This window comes from Bufo gargarizans, chromosome 4 (genome assembly GCF_014858855.1).
Source record: "Bufo gargarizans isolate SCDJY-AF-19 chromosome 4, ASM1485885v1, whole genome shotgun sequence".
In the NCBI taxonomy this organism is placed as follows: domain Eukaryota; kingdom Metazoa; phylum Chordata; class Amphibia; order Anura; family Bufonidae; genus Bufo; species Bufo gargarizans.
The window spans coordinates 202,248,527-202,269,823 of NC_058083.1; the positions used below are offsets into that span (position 1 = coordinate 202,248,527).

The following is a 21,297-nucleotide window of genomic DNA, read 5'->3' on the forward strand; positions in this document are numbered from 1 at the left end:
ATTAGGCCTGTGTTATTTATGCAGAGGCACAATGACTGGATTCATTATGTTATCGAGGTCACATCATTAGGGAACGATTGCTGGAGACTGGGGTACCTCAAATGGAGTGGCCTGCACTTTCTCCAGACCTGAATCCCATTGAAAACCTATGGGATCAGCTAAGTCGCCGTGTAGAGGCTCGTAACTCTGTACCCCAGAACCTCAATGACCTGAGGGCCGCCCTTCAAGTGGAATGCTATGCCTCAGCAGACAATAAGGCTAGGTCTACACGATGACATTTGTTGCGCAACAAAAAGTTGCGCGACAGATGGGGCGCAAACTTTGTCGTGCAACATTTTGTTGCACTAATGTCGCGCGAAAATTTTTATAATGGCAGTCTATGGTGTCGCACTGCAACATGCGACATGCTGCGACTGCGACGCGACAGTCGCAGAAAAATCTATCTCGAATGGATTTTCTGTGACTGTTACGTCGCAGTCGCAGCATGTTGCATGTTGCAGTGGGACACCATGGACTGCCATTATAAAAATTGTTGCGCGACATTAGTGCAACAAAATGTCGTCGTATAGACCTAGCCTAAGTCGACTTGTTACCAACATGAGATGTTGTCAAGCTGTAATTGATGCTCAAGGCCATATGACAAGTTTTTGAGACATTGACATTTTTGTGGGGGTATACCCACCACTATTGTTGGCTTTTGTTTCAATAAATTGTTTGAGATGAGGAAATCCCCATTGCATGCTTCTACTTTAAATGCCCCCTTTTCCTGATAAAATATCACTGTAGTGTGAACTTTTTAAGTTTTCCCTAAATTTCCCCCGAAACCCAAATATCCCTAACTTTTTGTGAGTAGTGTGTATATTCTCTATGTCTATATTAGTGCCTATCCTCGCAATTTGCCATAAATGTCCATAGGGACAACACTTTTAAGAGTTATCCCTCTTCTCTTAGGAATGTTTACTGCCATATTCTTGCTATCAGAGGACCATGAACACCTTCTGCACTTCTCCTGATCAGTCTCACTCCTAACAATGTTTTAGTACTTCGAAATCAGATTTTTGTTTCACATATGTACAGTATGTTTTCTATGGACCTAGATTTAAAGTACGTATAATATGTAATATCTTTTATTTTTGTTTATTCATCCTATTCCCGCCTAGGGGAATGGGTAATTGGCTGCATGGTGCCATTTTGGTTTACAAAATGTAATGTCCTTGTACTTAATAAAGTGTCTCTGCTACCTGAGGAAGGGGCTCCAGAGCCTAGAAAAGCATGGTATTTGAGACATTGATTAATTAAGGATCATTTGCTTGTATTATTTGGCAGTTTGCACCCCTGTATATACTGTACGTGTACCTGATTCACCCAGTCATTGAATCACAGCTGTTCTTCTTCTCAAACTTGACTGGAACTCAAAACTCATGAATTGGTTGTACCTACTACTAAAATAACAAAAAGCTGTAATTAGCAATAGGTGAGCCTCCTTAATCCCACATCTTTTACGCTGCACACAGTACAGACATACTAACATTGTGAGCACCATTTCCTTTATCTCTGCTAAATATGATAGCTTCATTTCTTGAGAATAACAGACACGTCACTACTGGAGAGAGGGTAAGAGTACACATTACAGCTTTTCAGTCCATGAATACCATGAAAGATGGACGAAGACGCTTGGAAAGAAGCTTTTCGGAATGAAATATTCATCAGAGGAATCCTACAATGCTGGAGTTTGGATATCGAAGAAAATTTCCAGAAGCATCAGGGCTGGTTACAGTATATCGTATACTCATTTGCCAGGTATAGTAACATAGTATTCAAAACTTTCCTCTCTTTCATCATGCTGAATAATCTTTCAAAAGGTGCACTAACATGGTATATGACATGCGCTATGTGCTATGCTATGTCTGCACATCTGTTGTCGAGAACAGTAAGGGTGCATTTACACGCTGCGGATTATGTTGTGACAGAAAATCAGCTCTATGCATTTGAATGGGGTTCCAGTCAGGTGGTTGAAACTAATTTTCTTTTGTGGAAATATCTGCAACAAAATTGTGTTATGATCTATGTTGGGAGCACATTCTGTATTTTGGAAAGACAACTCATATACAACTGTTTTAATACATCCTAGGGGCAATTAAAGCAGAATTTATTTGCAGCTGATTTGGAGGATTTTTCCACTTCAGAATTGCAAAACAAAACAAAACAAAAAAAAACCCCACCTTATATCTGCCTCCTATTGACAACCCTGATTTGTTCAAACAGGCTGACAAAAATCTGCTCCAACAACAGCGTGTAATGCAAACATCTCATCTGCCTCCAAAATCAGCTTGTAAAACAAGCTGATTTTGTATTAGATATACTGTAGCTCCTGATTATTTCTGCCTCAAAATCAGGTGCAAATAAAAACTCTATAAGCTAATGGCAAAACAGTTTTTTTTCATTGTCTAAAAAAATCTAAAAACGAAAAAAGTAGGAAAAGACCACCCCAAAAAAGCTTCATTTCATTTCTTGCAAATGAGAAAACTCTTTCAAAAGCAGTGGAAGCACCCTAAAAGTAAGAATGCATCCATTTTGTCCAGAATATTTCTGGCAGTTAATATTTTTTTTTCTTGCAGAGAAGATTTTACAGTTACCATTCAGATTCCCCTCCGTTACAGTGCCATCGTTCTGAGTCTCCCCACCGATGTAGCCAAAAACATGACGCAACCACTGCAGCCAATTAATGGCCTCAGTGGTGTATGGCACAAGAACACTGAGGCCTGTGATTGGCTGTCACATATAGTATATGGGCACATCATCATTTTAGTTAAGAAAACGAAGCAAGGCATGTGTCACAACGGGAGCAGTGTACCCTGAACTACTCTTTCGCCATGTCCCTATCTAATTGCATATTATGCCCTAGACAGCGGCCCACAACTGGGTGGCGGTCCCTTCCTAAATGCAGGAAAGGGACTGCAGGGGTCCATGTGGGAGGGAGAACCAGGAGGAAAAAACTGGCGTATAACAGAAACTGACAAGCCAGGTCAAAACCAGGAGAGACAAAAACAAACCAAATTATGGACCACAAAACAGAGACAGAACCATGCCAAAGTCAATACCAGTAGAACAGACATGGAAAACCAGAAATAGACAGATCTTATACAATATCAAGCCAGGGTTCAAACCAGGAAGAAATATCAGAGTACAAATCTTCAGGCAAAGTTCAAGGACCAAATTAGAGGTTGAGAATCCAGTAGGTAATAACGCAGAATAAGGGCTTATGCACACTACTGTTTGGGTCTGCATCTGAGTGTCACGGCAGGCATGCACTCAGACACACAGAAAACCCACAAACCAGGCTCTGGGCGAGAGACAGGGGAAGGGTCACCTCCTAGCTAATCCCTGACCTCTTTCCCTGCACTGCTCAGCCCACATGCAGACCTTTAAGGTAGGTATGATGTGTCCTCGTGCCTGGGCTGACAAAACCCTGAATTCCCTGAGATGGTGAAGAGGGGAAATAGGAGCAGCCTGCTCGTACAGAACCTGGATGGGAGAGGTGACACAAAACAACGAAACTAGAAATAGCACTTATCTTCCAGAGCTGGAACAGACAGACAACTTTCCCTTCTAGCTTCCAAGACCACAATGATTAGTATAATCCGCTCAGAGCACTGGGCTGGTATGCTATTTAAACTAATGACCCCACCCAGTGCACCTGATGAGAGGCGGATCCAGCACGGCTCCAAAACAAACACTAAACTCGTGCTGCTATCCTGGCCGACCTCCGCACATCGTCAGAGTGGGGTATGACACCGAGCTGCATTTTTTGCGGTTTGGATGTGGACAGACATCACTCCATGTGTTGTCTGCATCAGTTGCTTTGTTCCGTGGCCCCGCAAAAGAATATAACATGTCCTATTCTTGTCCGTTTTATGGACAAGAATAGGTATTTCTATCATGGGCCGCCCATTCCGTTCCGCAAGTTGCACGGTCGTGTGCATGAGCCCTAAGGCTAGCGAGGCAATCCAGGAAGATAACAGTGATCACAGGCAACTTGTGGCCAGCAGTCTGCCTATTTAAATAGGCAACACATCCTGGTCATGCGACCTGTGCAATGTCACATGACTGGTGACATCAGCGCACCTCTGATTGGCTGCTGCTTGCTGAACCAGGATGCCCAGTCTTGTCCTGACAACTGAATGCTAGCAGCACTGCCTATTGAGGAGTACGCTGGTGGCAGAAAGTGTGGAGGATGGAGCGGATCTCTCTCTCTCTCATATGTATATATATATATATATATATGTACACAGGGAGTGCAGAATTATTAGGCAAGTTGTATTTTTGAGGATTAATTTTATTATTGAACAACAACCATGTTCTCAATGAACCCAAAAAACTCATTAATATCAAAGCTGAATATTTTTGGAAGTAGTTTTTAGTTTGTTTTTAGTTTTAGCTACAAACTGGATTCCAAAAAAGTTGGGACACTATCCAAATCGTGAATAAAAACTGAATGCAATGATGTGGAGGTGCCAACTTCTAATATTTTATTCAGAATAGAACATAAATCACGGAACAAAAGTTTAAACTGAGAAAATTTACCATTTTAATGGAAAAATATGTTGAATCAGAATTTCATGGTGTCAACAAATCCCCAAAAAGTTGGGACAAGGCCATTTTCACCACTGTGTGGAATCTCCCCTTCTTCTTACAACACTCAACAGACGTCTGGGGACCGAGGAGACCAGTTTCTCAAGTTTAGAAATAGGAATGCTCTCTCATTCTTGTCTAATACAGGCCTCTAACTGTTCAATCGTCTTGGGCCTTCTTTGTTGCACCTTCCTCTTTATGATGCGCCAAATGTTCTCTATAGGTGAAAGATCTGGACTGCAGACTGGCCATTTCAGTACCCGGATCCTTCTCCTACGCAGCCATGTTGTGATTGATGCAGAATGTGGTCTGGCAATATCTTGTTGAAAAATGCAGGGTCTTCCCTGAAAGAGATGACGTCTGGATGGGAGCATATGTTGTTCTAGAACCTGAATATATTTTTCTGCATTGATGGTGCCTTTCCAGACATGCAAGCTGCCCATGCCACACGCACTCATGCAACCCCATACCATCAGAGATGCAGGCTTCTGAACTGAGCGTTGATAACAACTTAGGTTGTCCTTGTCCTCTTTGGTCCGGATGACATGGCGTCCCAGATTTCCAAAAAGAACTTTGAATCGTGACTCGTCTGACCACAGAACAGTCTTCCATTTTGCCACACTCCATTTTAAATGATCCCTGGCCCAGTGAAAACGCCTGAGCTTGTGGATCTTGCTTAGAAATGGCTTCTTCTTTGCACTGTAGAGGTTCAGCTGGCAACGGCAGATGACACAGTGGATTGTGTTCACTGACAATGGTTTCTGGAAGTATTCCTCAGCCCATTCTGTGATTTCCTTTACAGTAGCATTCCTGTTTGTGGTGCAGTGTCGTTTAAGGGCCCGGAGATCACAGGCATCCAGTATGGTTTTACGGCCTTGACCCTTACGCACAGAGATTGTTCCAGATTCTCTGAATCTTCGGATGATGTTATGCACAGTTGATGATGATAGATGCAAAGTCTTTGCAATTTTTCACTGGGTAACATCTTTCTGATATTGCTACACTATCTTTCTGCGCAACATTGTGGGAATTGGTGATCCTCTACCCATCTTGGCTTCTGAGAGACACTGCCACTCTGAGAAGCTCTTTTTATACCCAATCATGTTGCCAATTGACCTAATTAGTGTTAATTGGTCTTCCAGCTCTTTGTTATGCTCAAATTTACTTTTTCCAGCCTCTTATTGCTACTTGTCCCAACTTTTTGGGGATTTGTTGACACCGTGAAAATTTGAATCAACGTATTTTTCCTTTAAAATGATACATTTACTCGGATTAAACGTTTGATCTGTCATCTACGTTCTAGTACAAATAAAATATTGACATTTGCCATCTCCACATCATTGCATTCAGTTTTTATTCACAATTTGTTTAGTGTCCCAACTTTTTTGGAATCCGGTTTGTATTTTAGGGGGATATTTGTGTGTGCAGGTGACTATTACTGTACATAATTATTAGGCAACTTAACAAAAAACAAATATATACCCATTTCAATTATTTATTTTTACCAGTGAAACCAATATAACATCTCAACATTCACAAATATACATTTCTGACATTCAAAAAACAAAACAAAAACAAATCAGTGACCAATATAGCCACCTTTCTTTGCAAGGACACTCAAAAGCCTGCCATCCATGGATTCTGTCAGTGTTTTGATCTGTTCACCATCAACATTGCGTGCAGCAGCAACCACAGCCTCCCAGACACTGTTCAGAGAGGTGTACTGTTTTCCCTCCTTGTAAATCTCACATTTGATGATGGACCACAGGTTCTCAATGGGGTTCAGATCAGGTGAACAAGGAGGCCATGTCATTAGATTTTCTTCTTTTATACCCTTTCTTGCCAGCCACGCTGTGGAGTACTTGGACGCGTGTGATGGAGCATTGTCCTGCATGAAAATCATGTTTTTCTTACCTTGCAGACTTCTTCCTGTACCACTGCTTGAAGAAGGTGTCTTCCAGAAACTGGCAGTAGGACTGGGAGTTGAGCTTGACTCCATCCTCAACCCAAAAAGGCCCCACAAGCTCATCTTTGATGGTACCAGCCCAAACCAGTACTCCACCTCCACCTTGCTGGCGTCTGAGTCGGACTGGAGCTCTCTGCCCTTTACCAATCCAGCCATCTGGCCCATCAAGACTCACTCTCATTTCATCAGTCCATAAAACCTTAGAAAAATCAGTCTTGAGATATTTCTTGGCCCAGTCTTGACGTTTCAGCTTGTGTGTCTTGTTCAGTGGTCGTCTTTCAGCCTTTCTTACCTTGGCCATGTCTCTGAGTATTGCACACCTTGTGCTTTTGGGCACTCCAGTGATGTTGCAGCTCTGAAATATGGCCAAACTGGTGGCAAGTGGCATCTTGGCAGCTGCACGCTTGACTTTTCTCAGTTCATGGGCAGTTATTTTGCGCCTTGGTTTTTCCACACGCTTCTTGCGACCCTGTTGACTATTTTGAATGAAACGCTTGATTGTTCGATGATCACGCTTCAGAAGCTTTGCAATTTTAAGAGTGCTGCATCCCTCTGCAAGATATCTCACTATTTTTGACTTTTCTGAGCCTGTCAAGTCCTTCTTTTGACCCATTTTGCCAAAGGAAAGGAAGTTGCCTAATAATTATGCACACCTGATGATGTGGTCAAAATACTTATTTGCCTAATAATTCTGCACATAGTGTATACATATATACACTCACCTAAAGAATTATTAGAAACACCATACTATGGACCCCCTTTTGCCTTCAGAACTGCCTTAATTCTACGTGGCATCGATTAAACAAGGTGCTGATAGCATTCTTTAGAAATGTTGGCCCATATTGATAGGATAGCATCTTGCAGTTGATGGAGATTTAAGGGATGCACATCCAGGGCACGAAGCTCCCGTTCCACCACATCCCAAAGATGCTCTATTGGGTTGAGATCTAGTGACTGTGGGGGCCATTTTAGTACAGTGAACTCATTGTCATGTTCAAGAAACCAATTAGAAATGATTCGAGCTTTGTGACATGGTGCATTATCCTGCTGAAGTAGCCATCAGAGGATGAGTACATGGTGGTCATGAAGGGATGGACATGGTCAGAAACAATGCTCAGGTAGCCCGTGGTATTTAAACCATGGCCAATTGGCACTAAGGGGCCTAAAGTGTGCCCAGAAAACATCCCCCACACCATTACACCACCACCACCAGCCTGCAGAGTGGTAACAAGGCATGATGGATACATGTTCTCATTCTGTTTACGCCAAATTCGGACTCTACCATTGGAATGTCTCAACAGAAATCGAGACTCATCAGACCAGGCAACATTTTTCCAGTCTTCAACAGTCCAATTTTGGTGAGCTTGTGCAAATTGTAGCCTCTTTTTCCTATTTGTAGTGGAGATGAGTGGTACCCGATGGGGTCTTCTGCTATTGTAGCCTACCTTTCTTTCCCATTCTGACATTCAGTTTGGAGTTCAGGAGATTGTCTTGACCAGGACCACAACCCTACATGCATTGAAGCAACTGCCATGTGATTGGTTGACTAGATAATCGCATTAATGAGAAATGCAACAGGTGTTCCTAATAATTCTTTAGGTGAGTGTGTGTGTATATATATATATATATATATATATATATATGTTGAGGTTCTGGTTTTGAGACGTGGGGAAGATCTAATAAAAGGGTATTCCCAGTTTTTTAAAGTACCTATCACTAGGATATGTCCACATTTTATGATCTATGGGCCCCTCACAATTGTGGCCCTTCACGTATTTTTTCCTTATACTTCAGCAGTCCTATCTACCTGTCTGCACAGGAATTTGTAGCTGTCCCCATTCCTGCATGTCCACGTGCTGCAATTCTCTTGGAACAGCGGGTGGCCGTGGTGCCACTGTGCAGACAGACAGTGAAGGAGTTCAAAAACAATCAGCAAAGCTGACCTTTAGGGTACTTTCACACTTGCGTTGTTGGATTCCGGCAGGCAGTTCCGTCGCCTTGGAGCCGGATCCGGCATTTATGCATTTCAATGGAAAATAATGCCGGATCTTGGATTCTGGCAAGTGTTCCGGAATTTTGGAAGGAGAAAATACTGCAGCATGCTGCTATTTTCTCCGTCCAAAAAAACGTACAGTAACTGAACTGAAGACTTGATGCTCTCCATTGGATTGCTCTCCATTCAGAATGCATTAGGATAAAACTGATTAGTTTTTTTTCCGGTATTGAGTCCACAGGGCAGAACTCAATACCGGAAAAGTTTAACGCAAGTGTGAAAGTACTCTTAGTTTTTAAGATCGACGGTGATTCCAGAGGTTGCCCCCTACTGATCATGAAGTAATTCTAGTGATAGGCTATCTCTTTATAAGGGCTCATGCACACGACCATTGCCCGTTTTTCAGTCCACAAATTGCGTATTCGCAAAACACGGATACTATGTTATCTCTTCCAAACTGCTTATCTAAGATCAGTGTATTGGTGTTGCTATGCACACTTTCCAGTCAGCATCAGGCTCTTCCTGGGCCTATGCTGACATACATATATCCCCTGTATCTGACAGCCATGATGTCTGTTACTTCCGCAGCTATTTACAGCAGCATAGCTTGGTGGTACCGCTGGCTATAGCGACCCACTTTCCAGATGTCCTGCAACATAAAGGCATTATACACTGCCTGTACAAAAAAAAAGTCGCCACCAAAAAAAAAAAGGTCACACACGCTAATATTTCGTTGGACCTCCTTTAGCTTTGATTACGGCACGCATTCGCTGTGGCATAGTTTCGATAAGCTTCTGCAATGTCACAAGATTTATTTCCATCCAGTGTTGCATTAATTTCTCACCAAGATCTTGCATTGATGATTGTAGAGTCTGACCGCTGCACAAAGCCTTCTCCAGCACATCCCAAAGATTCTCAATGGGGTTAAGGTCTGGACTCTGTGGTGGCCAATCCATGTGTGAAAATAATGTCTCATGCTCCCTGAACCACTCTTTCAAAATTTGAGCCCAATAAATCCTGGCATTGTCATCTTTGAATATGCCCGTGCCATCAGGGAAGAAAAAATCCATTGATGGAATAACCTGGTCATTCAGTATGTTCAGGTGGTCAGCTGACCTTATTCTTGGAGCACATACTGTTGCTGAACCTAGACCTGACCAACTGCAGCAACCCCAGATCATAGCACTGCCCCCACAGGCTTGTACAGTAGGCACTAGGTATGATGGGTGCATCACTTCATCTGCCTCTGTTCTTACCCTGATGTGCCCATCACTCTGGAACAGGGTAAATCTGGACTCATCAGACCACATGACCTTTCATTGCTCCAGAGTCCAATCTTTATGCTCGCTAGCAAATTGAAGCCTTTTTTTCTGGTTTGCCTTACTGATTAGTGGTTTTCTTACGGCTACACAGCTATTCAGTCCCAATCCCTTGAGTTCCCTTCGCATTGTGCGTGTGGAAATGCTCTTACTTTCACTATTAAACATAGCTGTCATGGTCTTACCTTCTTACTACTCTCCTTCGTTTGACATGTGCTGGCGGCCATCTTGGTTTCTGGGTTTCTTGTAGCCTCCCACCCTGCGGCTTCTCCTTCCCACTGGGAGGAGCTGGATGCCTAGCTCATATATATAGGCGGTCTGTGGCTTCAGTTCCTTGCTTGGTCCTCCTGTGTTCACATGCTTCTAAGACTGCTGCTGCTTCTGGTTCCTGATCCTGGCCTCGTCTGACTACCCCGTTGGTTCCTGATCCTGGCTTCGTCTGACTACCCCGTTGGTTCCTGATCCTGGCTTCGTCTGACTACCCTTCTGGTTCCTGAACTCTGTCTCCGCAAGACCCTGCTTCGGTTTAGCCATCCGTTTGGACTTTTGCTTACGGCTTGCTTTTCAATAAAACCTTCTTATTTTCCACTTATCTCTTGTTGTACGTCTGGTTCATGGTTCCATGACATTAGGACCAAGCCATGAATTCTGACGGTACAGGGCCATCCTCGCTACCTATGCTGGTTGCCAGACTTGATCAGCAGGATCACCTGTTGGGTCGGTTCGCTGTGGCGTTGCAAACCCTGCTTGAACGCACGGCTCATTTCGCTTCCGTTGCCGATGGGTCGGTTGTCGCTCCTGGGCCCGTTCCTACTGCCGCTCCGGTTGTTGCGCCAGAGTCTACCCCGACACCTGTTGCTGCGCCTGCGGTGTCTCGGGGTATGACCGGTTCTGCCCCCCTTCCACAGCGCTTTGGGGGAGAGCCAACTCAGTGCCGAGGTTTCCTTAACCAGGTGGGCATTTATTTCGAGTTGCTGCCACATGCCTTTCCTACTGAGAGATCAAAGGTGGGCTTCTTGATCTCGCTGCTCTCGGACAAGGCCTTGGCCTGGGCCAGCCCTTTATGGGAGAACAACAATCCGGTGGTTGCCGAGTTTTCCGGTTTTGTTGCTTCTCTTCGGAAGGTATTCGATGTGCCGGCTCGTGCTGCCTCTGCTGCGAAGCTCCTTATGTCCATCAGACAGGGTTCACGATCCGTAGCTGAATACGCCATTGAGTTTCGTACCCTGGCAGCAGAGGTGGGCTGGAATAATGAGGCTCTGGTCGCTGCTTTCTCTCATGGTCTTTCGGATGCCTTGAAGGATGAGGTTGCAGCTAAGGACCTACCAGTGGAGCTCGAGTCTCTTATTTCTTTCCTGATTTTGATTGACACCAGACTCAGGGAGAGACCTTCCTTTAAGGAGAGCCTGCGGAGGTCTTCTAACAGATTGGCGCCTACGTTTGCTGTCCCACCCGTGCCTCCCTCTCCTCCCACGCCTCCTGGGGATGACTTGTCTGGGGGTGAACCCATGCAGCTGGGGTTTGCTCGCCTGTCCGAGGGGGAGAGGGTACTCCGGAGACGCGAGGGCCGATGCATGTACTGTGGTCTCGGTGGGCATTTTCGGTTGGCATGTCCGAACCGTCCGGGAAACGCTCGCACCTGAGATCCTGTCGGGGGCAGATCTTGGGTGGAGTCTCCTCGTCCCCGGTTTCCCGTGTTGACAAACCACTGATCACTGTTGTCCTCTCCTGGGTCGGGGGCTCGGTGACGACCCAGGCGTTGGTGGACTCTGGTGCTGGTGGTTTGTTCATTGATAGTGTGTTCGCTGCCGCCAATTCCATTCCTCTGCAGCCTCGAGGTTCCCCATTGGCTCTTGAGGCGATAGACGGCAGACCCCTTCTGCCGCCACACGTGACTCATGAGACCCTTCCAGTGGGGATAGCCATTGGTGCCGTTCACAGAGAGTCGGTCTGTTTCCAGGTGATTTAGTCTCCACACTACTCGGTGGTCTTGGGGTACCCCTGGCTCCAGAAGCATAATCCGACTTTCGATTGGAGATCGGCCGAGATCCTCTCGTGGTCACCGCAGTGTGGGGCTAGTTGCATCCATGGGCCTGTCAAGTTGCTGTGTACTTCCTCGGACTCTCTGTTGCCTCCTGAATACGAAGAGTACCGGGATGTATTCGATAAGGTGCGCGCGGTTGCCCTACCTCCGCACCGCCCATACGATTGTGCCATAGAGTTACAATCTGGTGCCGTTCCTCCTCGTGGCAAAGTCTATCCACTGTCGGTAGCGGAGAATGAGGCCATGGAGGAGTACGTGAGGGAGGCGCTTTCACGCGGACACATTCGCAAATCCTCGTCCCCGGCAGGGGCTGGATTTTTCTTTGTGAAAAAGAAGGGCGGTGAGTTGAGGCCTTGCATCGATTACAGGGGTCTCAATCGCATCACGATCAAGAACGCTTACCCGATACCCTTGATTTCCGAGCTGTTCGATCGCCTCAAAGGGGCCACGGTCTTTACCAAACTCGACCTGAGGGCGGCATATAACCTGGTAAGGATCAAGGCGGGCGATGAGTGGAAGACCGCGTTTAACACCAGGACCGGTCATTATGAATCCTTGGTTATGCCCTTTGGGTTGTGCAATGCGCCCGCAGTCTTCCAGGAATTCATCAACGATGTTTTCCGTGGCCTGTTGCAGCAGTGTGTGGTGGTCTATTTGGATGACATCTTGGTATATTCTGAATCCATGGAGGCCCACATTATGGATGTCAGACGAGTGTTGCAACGGTTACGAGAGAACAGGCTGTTCGGTAAGCTTGAGAAATGCGAATTTCACCGATCCCAGGTAACCTTCTTAGGTTACATCATTTCCGCTGAGGGGTTCTCCATGGATCCTGAGAAGGTTTCGGCTGTCTTACAGTGGCCCCAGCCCAGTGGTCTCCGTGCCCTGCAGCGCTTTTTGGGCTTCGCCAATTATTATCGGAAGTTCATCAGGGACTTTTCTATGCTAGCAAAGCCGCTCACGGATCTGACCAGGAAGGGCAGTAATTTCCAGGTCTGGCCGCTCGAGGCCATCCGAGCGTTTGAGGCTCTAAAGTCCGCCTTTGTGTCGGCTCCGATTCTGTCGCATCCCAACCCTGGGTTGCCCTTTGTCCTCGAGGTGGACGCGTCTGAGACGGGAGTAGGCGCCCTCCTGTCTCAGCGTAGAACACCAGAGGGTCCTCTGCTTCCTTGTGGGTTTTACTCCCGGAAACTGTCTTCCGCGGAGTGCAACTATCAGATTGGTGACAGGGAGTTATTGGCCATCGTGCAGGCCCTTAAAGAATGGAGGCACTTGCTCGAGGGTTCGGTGGTTCCGGTTCTCATCCTGACAGACCACAAGAATCTGACCTACCTTTCTGAGGCCAAGAGATTGACACCACGTCAGGCCAGATGGGCTCTGTTCTTGTCACGTTTTAATTACGTGGTCTCCTACCTACCCGGTTCCAAGAACATCAGAGCGGATGCCTTATCACGGCAGTACTCCGAGCTGTCCGGGGAGGAGTCGATTCCGACTTCGGTCATACCTCCGAATCAGATCCTGGCCGCCATTCGCACCAGCCTGACCTCTCCCCTGGGTGAGCAGATTTTGGCGGCTCAATCTGGTGCTCCCTCTGGGAGACCCAACGGCAGGTGTTTTGTGCCTGAGGAGTTGCGCATTCGGTTGTTGCGAACCTACCATAACTCCAAGGCCGCGGGGCATCCTGGAAAGAATCAGCTGTCCTGGGCTGTTTCACGTCTGTTCTGGTGGCCTTCTCTACGATCCGACATCGCCGCATATGTAGCGGCATGCTCCGTTTGTGCCCAGAGTAAGTCCCCTCGGCACCTTCCGTTGGGCCTTTTGCAACCCATAGCCACCGGGGAGCGCCCATGGTCACACCTGGGGATGGATTTCATTGTGGACCTCCCTGCATCCCGAGGCCATACGGTCATTCTCATGATTGTGGATCGGTTTTCCAAAATGTGCCACTGTGTTCCTCTCAAGAAGTTACCCTCTGCACAAGAGTTGGCCACGATTTTCGCCAGGGAGGTCTTCCGGTTGCACGGTTTGCCCAAGGAGATTGTGTCGGATCGGGGGAGTCAGTTTGTGTCCAGGTTCTGGCGCGCCTTTTGCTCCCAGTTGGGGATTCATCTCTCTTTCTCCTCAACCTACCACCCCCAGTCCAATGGGGCCGCAGAACGATCCAATCAGGCCTTGGAGCAATTCCTTCGTTGCTATGTCTCCGATCACCAAGACAATTGGGTTGACCTCCTGCCTTGGGCTGAGTTTGCCAGGAACACGGCAGTGAACTCTTCCTCTGGGACGTCTCCCTTCATGGCCAATTATGGGTTCCAACCTGCCGTGTTACCGGAGGTATTCTCTCCCCAGGATATTCCGGCTGTGGAGGATCACCTTTCCGTCCTACGTGCTTCTTGGGTACAGATCCAGAGGTCCCTTGAGGTCTCTGCGCAGCGCCAGAGACTCCAGGCTGATCGCAGACGAGCGCCCGCTCCTTCCTACCAGGTCGGAGACCGTGTATGGTTGTCCACCCGCAACCTCAACCTTCGAGTGCCCACTCCCAAGCTGGCGCCTCGTTTTGTTGGTCCCTTCCGAGTGCTTCGCAGGGTAAACCTGGTAGCCTATGCCCTTGCGCTTCCTCCTGGCATGCGGATCTCCAACGTGTTTCATGTCTCCCTGTTGAAGCCATTGGTGTGTAATCGTTTCACTTCCTCGGTTCCTCGGCCCCGTCCGGTCCAAGTGGGCAATCGTGAGGAATATGAGGTGAGCAATATACTGGACTCACGCCTGGTCCGCGGTCGGTTGCAGTTTTTGGTCCATTGGCGTGGTTATGGTCCAGAGGAGCGTTCCTGGGTTCCCTCCGCAGATGTCCATGCTCCTGCTTTGCTCCGAGCCTTCCACGCACGCTTCCCTCAGAAACCGTTCCTTACTCCGCGGAGGAGGGGCCCTTGAGGGGAAGGTACTGTCATGGTCTTACCTTCTTACTACTCTCCTTTGTTTGACATGTGCTGGCGGCCATCTTGGTTTCTGGGTTTCTTGTAGCCTCCCACCCTGCGGCTTCTCCTTCCCACTGGGAGGAGCTGGATGCCTAGCTCATATATATAGGCGGTCTGTGGCTTCAGTTCCTTGCTTGGTCCTCCTGTGTTCACATGCTTCTAAGACTGCTGCTGCTTCTGGTTCCTGATCCTGGCCTCGTCTGACTACCCCGTTGGTTCCTGATCCTGGCTTCGTCTGACTACCCCGTTGGTTCCTGATCCTGGCTTCGTCTGACTACCCTTCTGGTTCCTGACCTCTGTCTCCGCAAGACCCTGCTTCGGTTTAGCCATCCGTTTGGACTTTTGCTTACGGCTTGCTTTTCAATAAAACCTTCTTATTTTCCACTTATCTCTTGTTGTACGTCTGGTTCATGGTTCCATGACAATAGCCCTGAGTTCTACTGTTGTTTTTCTTCGATTTGATTTCACCAAATGTTTAAAGGGGTATTCTCAACACGCCGTTTAATAGTTACCTGCTCCCGGCGCGCTGTCCACTTCCTGGTTTCGGCACTCGGCAGGGGGCGGGCTCTATCTTGATTAAAGTCTTCTCCCGGCCAGGCCACACGCTGTACTGAACGCGCACGCCGAGTCCGCGCATGCGCCCTGGTGACTTCTTCCTGGCAAGTATACTATACTGGTCAGGAAGAAATCACCATAGCGCATGTGTGGCCTTGGCGTGCGCGTTCAGTACAGCGCGCGGCCGGGAGAAGAAAAGAAGTCGTCTGCGCGCGCGCGGCCACCGCGATTCCTGAGAAGAGCCGCGGCCGTAACCAGGGGAGACGGAAGACAACAGTCAGGTAAGTATAGGTTTATTTTTTTCTAAGGGGTGGGGATTTGTTAATAAAATATATTTAGAAAAATGATCACTGTTAAAGGGCTTCTGTCACCCCACTAAAGTGATTTTTTTTTTTTGGGCTAGTGAAATTCAGTTATATTGCGATATATGACAATATAATTGTGTTACTTACTTTGATCCAGCAGTTTCTGCAAAAAACGAAGTTTTAATATATGTAAATTCGGTCTCTACCAGCAAGTAGGGCGACTACTTGCTGCTAGCTGCTGCAGAAATCCGCCCCCTCATCGTGTTGATTGACAGGGCCAGCCTCCTCCGGCCAGCCCTGTCGGCATTTCAAAAATCGCGCGCCTCTGTTGATTCGGCGCAGGCGCTCTGAGATGAGGAGGCTCGTCTCCTCAGAACTCCCTCAGTGCGCCTGCGCCGATGACATCACCGAAATAGAAGACGTCATCGGCGCAGGCGCACTGAGGGAGTGCTGAGGAGACGAGCCTCCTCATCTCAGAGCGCCTGCGCCGAATCAACAGAGGCGCGCGATTTTTGAAATGCCGACAGGGCTGGCCGGAAGAGGAGATCCCGGCTGGCCCTGTCAATCAACACGACGAGGGGGCGGATTTCTGCAGCAGCTAGCAGCAAGTAGCCGCCCTACTTGCTGGTAGAGACCGAATTTACATATATTAAAACTTCGTTTTTTGCAGAAACTGCTGGATCAAAGTAAGTAACACAATTATATTGTCATATATCGCAATATAACTAATTTCACTAGCCCAAAAAAAAAAAATCACTTTAGTGGGGTGACAGAAGCCCTTTAAAGGGGTTATCCCATCATAATGATCACTGTTAAATCTGTTAATGATTTGACAGTGATCATTTTTGTAAATGTACTTTATTAACAAATTCCCACTGATTAGGATAAAATTCATCCCCACTTACCTGATTGTTGTGACTCAGTCTCCCCTGGTTACGACCTCCGCTCTTCTCCAAAATCCCGATGGTCGCGCTTGCCCAGAAGACTCCTTCTTTTCTCCCTGGCCGGGCCGCTCGCTGTTCTGAACACGCACGCTGCCGCGCATGCGCGACGTGACTTCTTCCCGGCCAGAATAGTACAGAGCTGCGAACGCGCTCGCCGGCTCTGTACTATACTGGCCAGAAATAAGTCACCATTGCGCATGCGCGGCCGGGAGAAGACTTCAATCAAGAGAAAGCCCGCCCCCAGCCAGAATCCAGGAAGTGAACGCGCGGTGGCAGCAGGTAAGTATAAAAACGCAAAGTGGGATAACCCCTTTAAATCATTAACAGATTTAACAGTGATCATTAAGATGATAATACCCCTTTAAGTGATCGCCGATCACGATCATTCAGGATTTTTTTTTCCGCCACATTTCTTCCTCAAATACGATGGGTCCCCACTATCCTTCCAGCTGAAAGATAATCGCTCATGCAGTAAATATCCAATAGGAGGCTCATTACTATTTACTTAGTTAAATCCAGGTGGTGACTTTATTTTTTGGACAGGCAGTGTATATGCACAATATAACAAAAACACCATACACATATAAACAAGTAGAAACAAATAAATCACAAAACAGTCTCTCAGATGTTCTGTTGCCCTCTAGTGTATATAAAGTAGCATGCAACAATTTTCAAAGGATACATTCTCAGACCATGTACTGTAAGGGCTCATGCACACGACCGTTGCCTGTTTTGCGGTCTGCAAATTGTGGATCCACAAAGCACAGATACCAGTCCTGTGCGTTCCTCGTTTTGCTGAATGGAACATCAGTCCCATAATAGAACAGTCCTATCCTTGTCCGTAATGTGGTCAAGGATAGGACGCGTTCTATATTTTTCCGGATGCGACAAAACAGACAAATGGATTTGGACAGCACACGGTGTGCTGTCTTCATCTTTTGCGGTCTCATCAAAGCGAATAAATCTGCATCTGACCTGCACAAAATTTGGATCAGATGCGGACAAAATATACGGTTTAAAGGAAATCTGTCACCAGAATAATCACTATTGAAGTAAAGCCATGGCCTAATAGCACTTAGTACCTTATTTCCAGATGTGCCTTTGTTCCAGCAATAGATGTTTTCTATCTTCTGAAAATCCAATTTATTTGGTATGCAAATGAGCCAGTAAGGTGCCCACAGGGGCGTCATTCTTGCAGGAAGGAGCCCAGGCATGCCTCCTGCTAGTGCCCAAGCCCGCCCTCATGATGGGAGCAGGGAAAAGGGGGGGAGCGTTATGGCTTGAATGTGATGTAGAAGGGGTGGGTGGACACATTGTGGCAGGAGGCATACCTGGGCTCCTTTCTGCAAGAATGACGCCCCTCTGGGCACCTTACTGGCTCATTTGCATACCAAATAAACTGGATTTTCAGACTATAAAAATATCTATTGCTGGAACAAAGGCACATCTGGAAATAAGGTACTAAGTGCTATTAGGCCATTGCTTTACTTCAATAGCGATTATCCTGGTGACAGATTTCCTTTAAATACAGCAATTGATAACTCTCCCACATGCAGTTCCATATCCCCTGCTTTCCTTTATATAGTACATGATAAAACTTTGGCTGCCTACAGAGAACACTAGTGGCAGCTCAGTGCAAATGGATTCATACAGCTACTGTTATTTTGAACTAAATGACAACTATATATAAAAAAAAAAAAACTTTTAGTGGCAGCTTTTAGGAAATGCAATGGTTCTATGTCCAGAAGCAGAAGTAGGGGGCTCTCGAGTGCATCTGGGCCCCTGTTGTCTGATGAGGTTCAATAAGTAGACACCACTATTATAAATAACGCATGGCAGGTGGAGGCCTTGTTTTGCATTTGCACCAGGAGGACACTATTTGTTATGCAGGTTCTTTAGATATATCTAAACTAATGGAGGATTGCTTGCAGGTGATTTAACAATTAAATGGTTGAAAGAAATAATTACAAGTTTGTCTGTAAACCCTTTTTTTTAGGTTCTGTTGCCAACTATGCGGTCGATGTTGGGCTTCTTCAAAAGTTCACATCTTATTTCAGATAAAGTCTCAGAGAAACTCAAGGCAGGTCAAGATGCACATCTTCAAGCAAAAGTGTAAAATATGTACCGATGGATATTATGAGCATCCTATGTTCATGCCTGAAAACATAGAGATTGCCATGGGCATGCTTGTTAACAGGATAAGCGAGAGAATTTACAACACCCCTAAAAAAGAACTGCCATCTAAGAGCTTCATCTCAGATGGAAGACAAGATGGTCCACATGATAGCAGCAATTGTGAGGGATGTGAACATGGGATATGCACCAAAAACGGCAATAGGAATGAAGGTTTTGGAGAAACCCAACCACCTTTTCGTGTGGTTGATTGGGAAAGAGGAATGAATTCTTACAGAATGGGATGGAACTATTTTCAGGATACCCATCAGGATACCCATCAGGATGCTCATCAGGATGCTCATCAGGATACCCATCAGGATGCTCATCAGGATACCCATCAGGATGCTCATCAGGATGCTCATCAGGATGCTCATCAGGATACCCATCAGGATACCCATCAGGATGCTCATCAGGATACCCATCAGGATACCCATCAGGATGCTCATCAGGATGCTCATCAGGATACCCATCAGGATGCTCATCAGGATACCCATCAGGATGCTCATCAGGATACCCATCAGGATACCCATCAGGATGCTCATCAGGATACCCATCAGGATACCCATCAGGATGCTCATCAGGATACCCATCAGGATGCTCATCAGGATACCCATCAGAATGCTCATCAAAGTATTCAAAATGACCAAGATAGTTTAGATACCAAGCCATTATCAAATTGCTGCTTGTTTTGGAATAATAGAAATACTCATCGATCTAACCAAGATGGTTTTGATTTCAAGTCATTATCAAATTGCTGCTCGTTTTGGAATAATAGAAATACTAATCGATCTGACCAAGATAGTTTAGATTCTAACTCATTATCAAACTGCTGTGTCATCCTGTAAGTTTCTGCATTTTTCCCCCCTGAAACAGCACCACTCATATCCAGTGTCTGTGTCTGGTATTGCAGTCAAGTTTCCTTTACTTAAATGGAGCTGAACTACAATACCAGATACAATCATGGACTTGAGTGTTTCTGGGGGTAAAAAAAAGTAGAACTCGTACCATGGACAACACTTTTAGTGGAAGAACACATAGAAATATTATTTAAATGAAACAACAGTGACTAATAAAAATGTCGCTTTGTGGCCTAGACTTGACGAGAAGTACATTGTTTTATCCTAAAGTGAAATTCATTGATTGGCAGTTAAAGGGGTGGTCCAAGTTCAGGAAAAATGGCTGCATTTTCCAAAAACAGCACCACACCCGTTTACAGGTTGTGTGTGGTATTTTAACTCAGCCCCAGAAAGGTATAGAAGTTTCTGGAAGAAAGCATGCTTGTTTTTCTAATTCTATGTAACCCCTCTGGCCGTGAGAGACATGTCTGACACCAGAAATATTACCACCGTGGTTATTTGATGACATGAGAGGTCACTGCTGTATAATCATTTCTTACTAGATAACTTCTGCCGTATAAAAAGTTACCTTTTATTTTTGTGTTTCCTAACCCTTGTTTTAATTTTGCGAATTAAAAGACATTTTGACTTTTATGTTTTATTCACATTAGGGCTTGTTCACACGACCGTGTGAAGCCTGTGCCCGTGCTGTGGACCGCAAATTGCGGTCCGCTAAGCACAGGCACCTGCTGTGTCGCAGCCGCATAGGGATTGTGGCCCCATTCACTTGAGCGGGTCCGCGATCCCTCCCTTCCGCAAAAAGATAGAGCAAGCTCTATCTTTTCGCGGTGTGGAAGCACGAAACGGAACCTCAGAAAGCACTCCGTAGTGCTTCCGTAGTGTTCTGTTTCGTGGTTCCGTTCCGCATCTCCGGATTTGCAGACCCATTGAAATGAATGCGTCCACATCCGTGATGTGTAAAGCACACGGAACGGGACCCGTGTATTGCGGATCCGCAAATGCGGTCCGCAATACGGGCACGGGCTTCACACGGTCGTGTGAACGCGCCCTTAATAGGATACAGAAAATGCAGCATTGATTGTATTTATTTATTATGCCCAAGGCTGGATTCACACTTCGTTCCATTTTTCATGGCATTTTCATTGGCTTTTTTTATGGCATTTGTAGGTAAAAACGCTGCAGCCATTTGTTAGTCTTAAGTATATAGCAAAACGTATGCACATGACCGTTGTCTGTTATGCGGTCCACAAATTCTGGATCTGCAAAACACGGATACCGGCCGTCTGCATTCCACATTTTGCAGAACAGAATGACCGGCTCACAATAGAAATATCCGATCCTTTACCGTAATACAGACAAGAATAGGACATGTTCTAGATTTTTATGGATGCAACGGACTGGAACAATGGTGTGCTGTCTGCAAATTTTGCGGTACCATTTATCTGAATGGATCAGCATCCGACCCATAAAAAAATGCGGATTAGATGCGAACCAAAACTATGTTAGGCCTCATGCACAAGGCCGTTGTTTTGGCC

General features: G+C 46.2%; 1 protein-coding gene across 1 annotated transcript; it reads left to right on the top strand.

Annotated features, from left to right (window-relative positions):
* Positions 1–1,305: 1,305 nt before the first annotated feature.
* On the top strand, positions 1,306–20,409 carry LOC122936230 (transcription initiation factor TFIID subunit 1-like). Its single transcript, XM_044292326.1, has 2 exons — positions 1,306–1,800; positions 18,727–20,409. Exons 1-2 carry the CDS (start codon positions 1,661–1,663, stop codon positions 19,748–19,750), a joined length of 1,164 nt encoding a protein of 387 aa, XP_044148261.1. The 5' UTR covers positions 1,306–1,660; the 3' UTR covers positions 19,751–20,409.
* Positions 20,410–21,297: the final 888 nt, after the last annotated feature.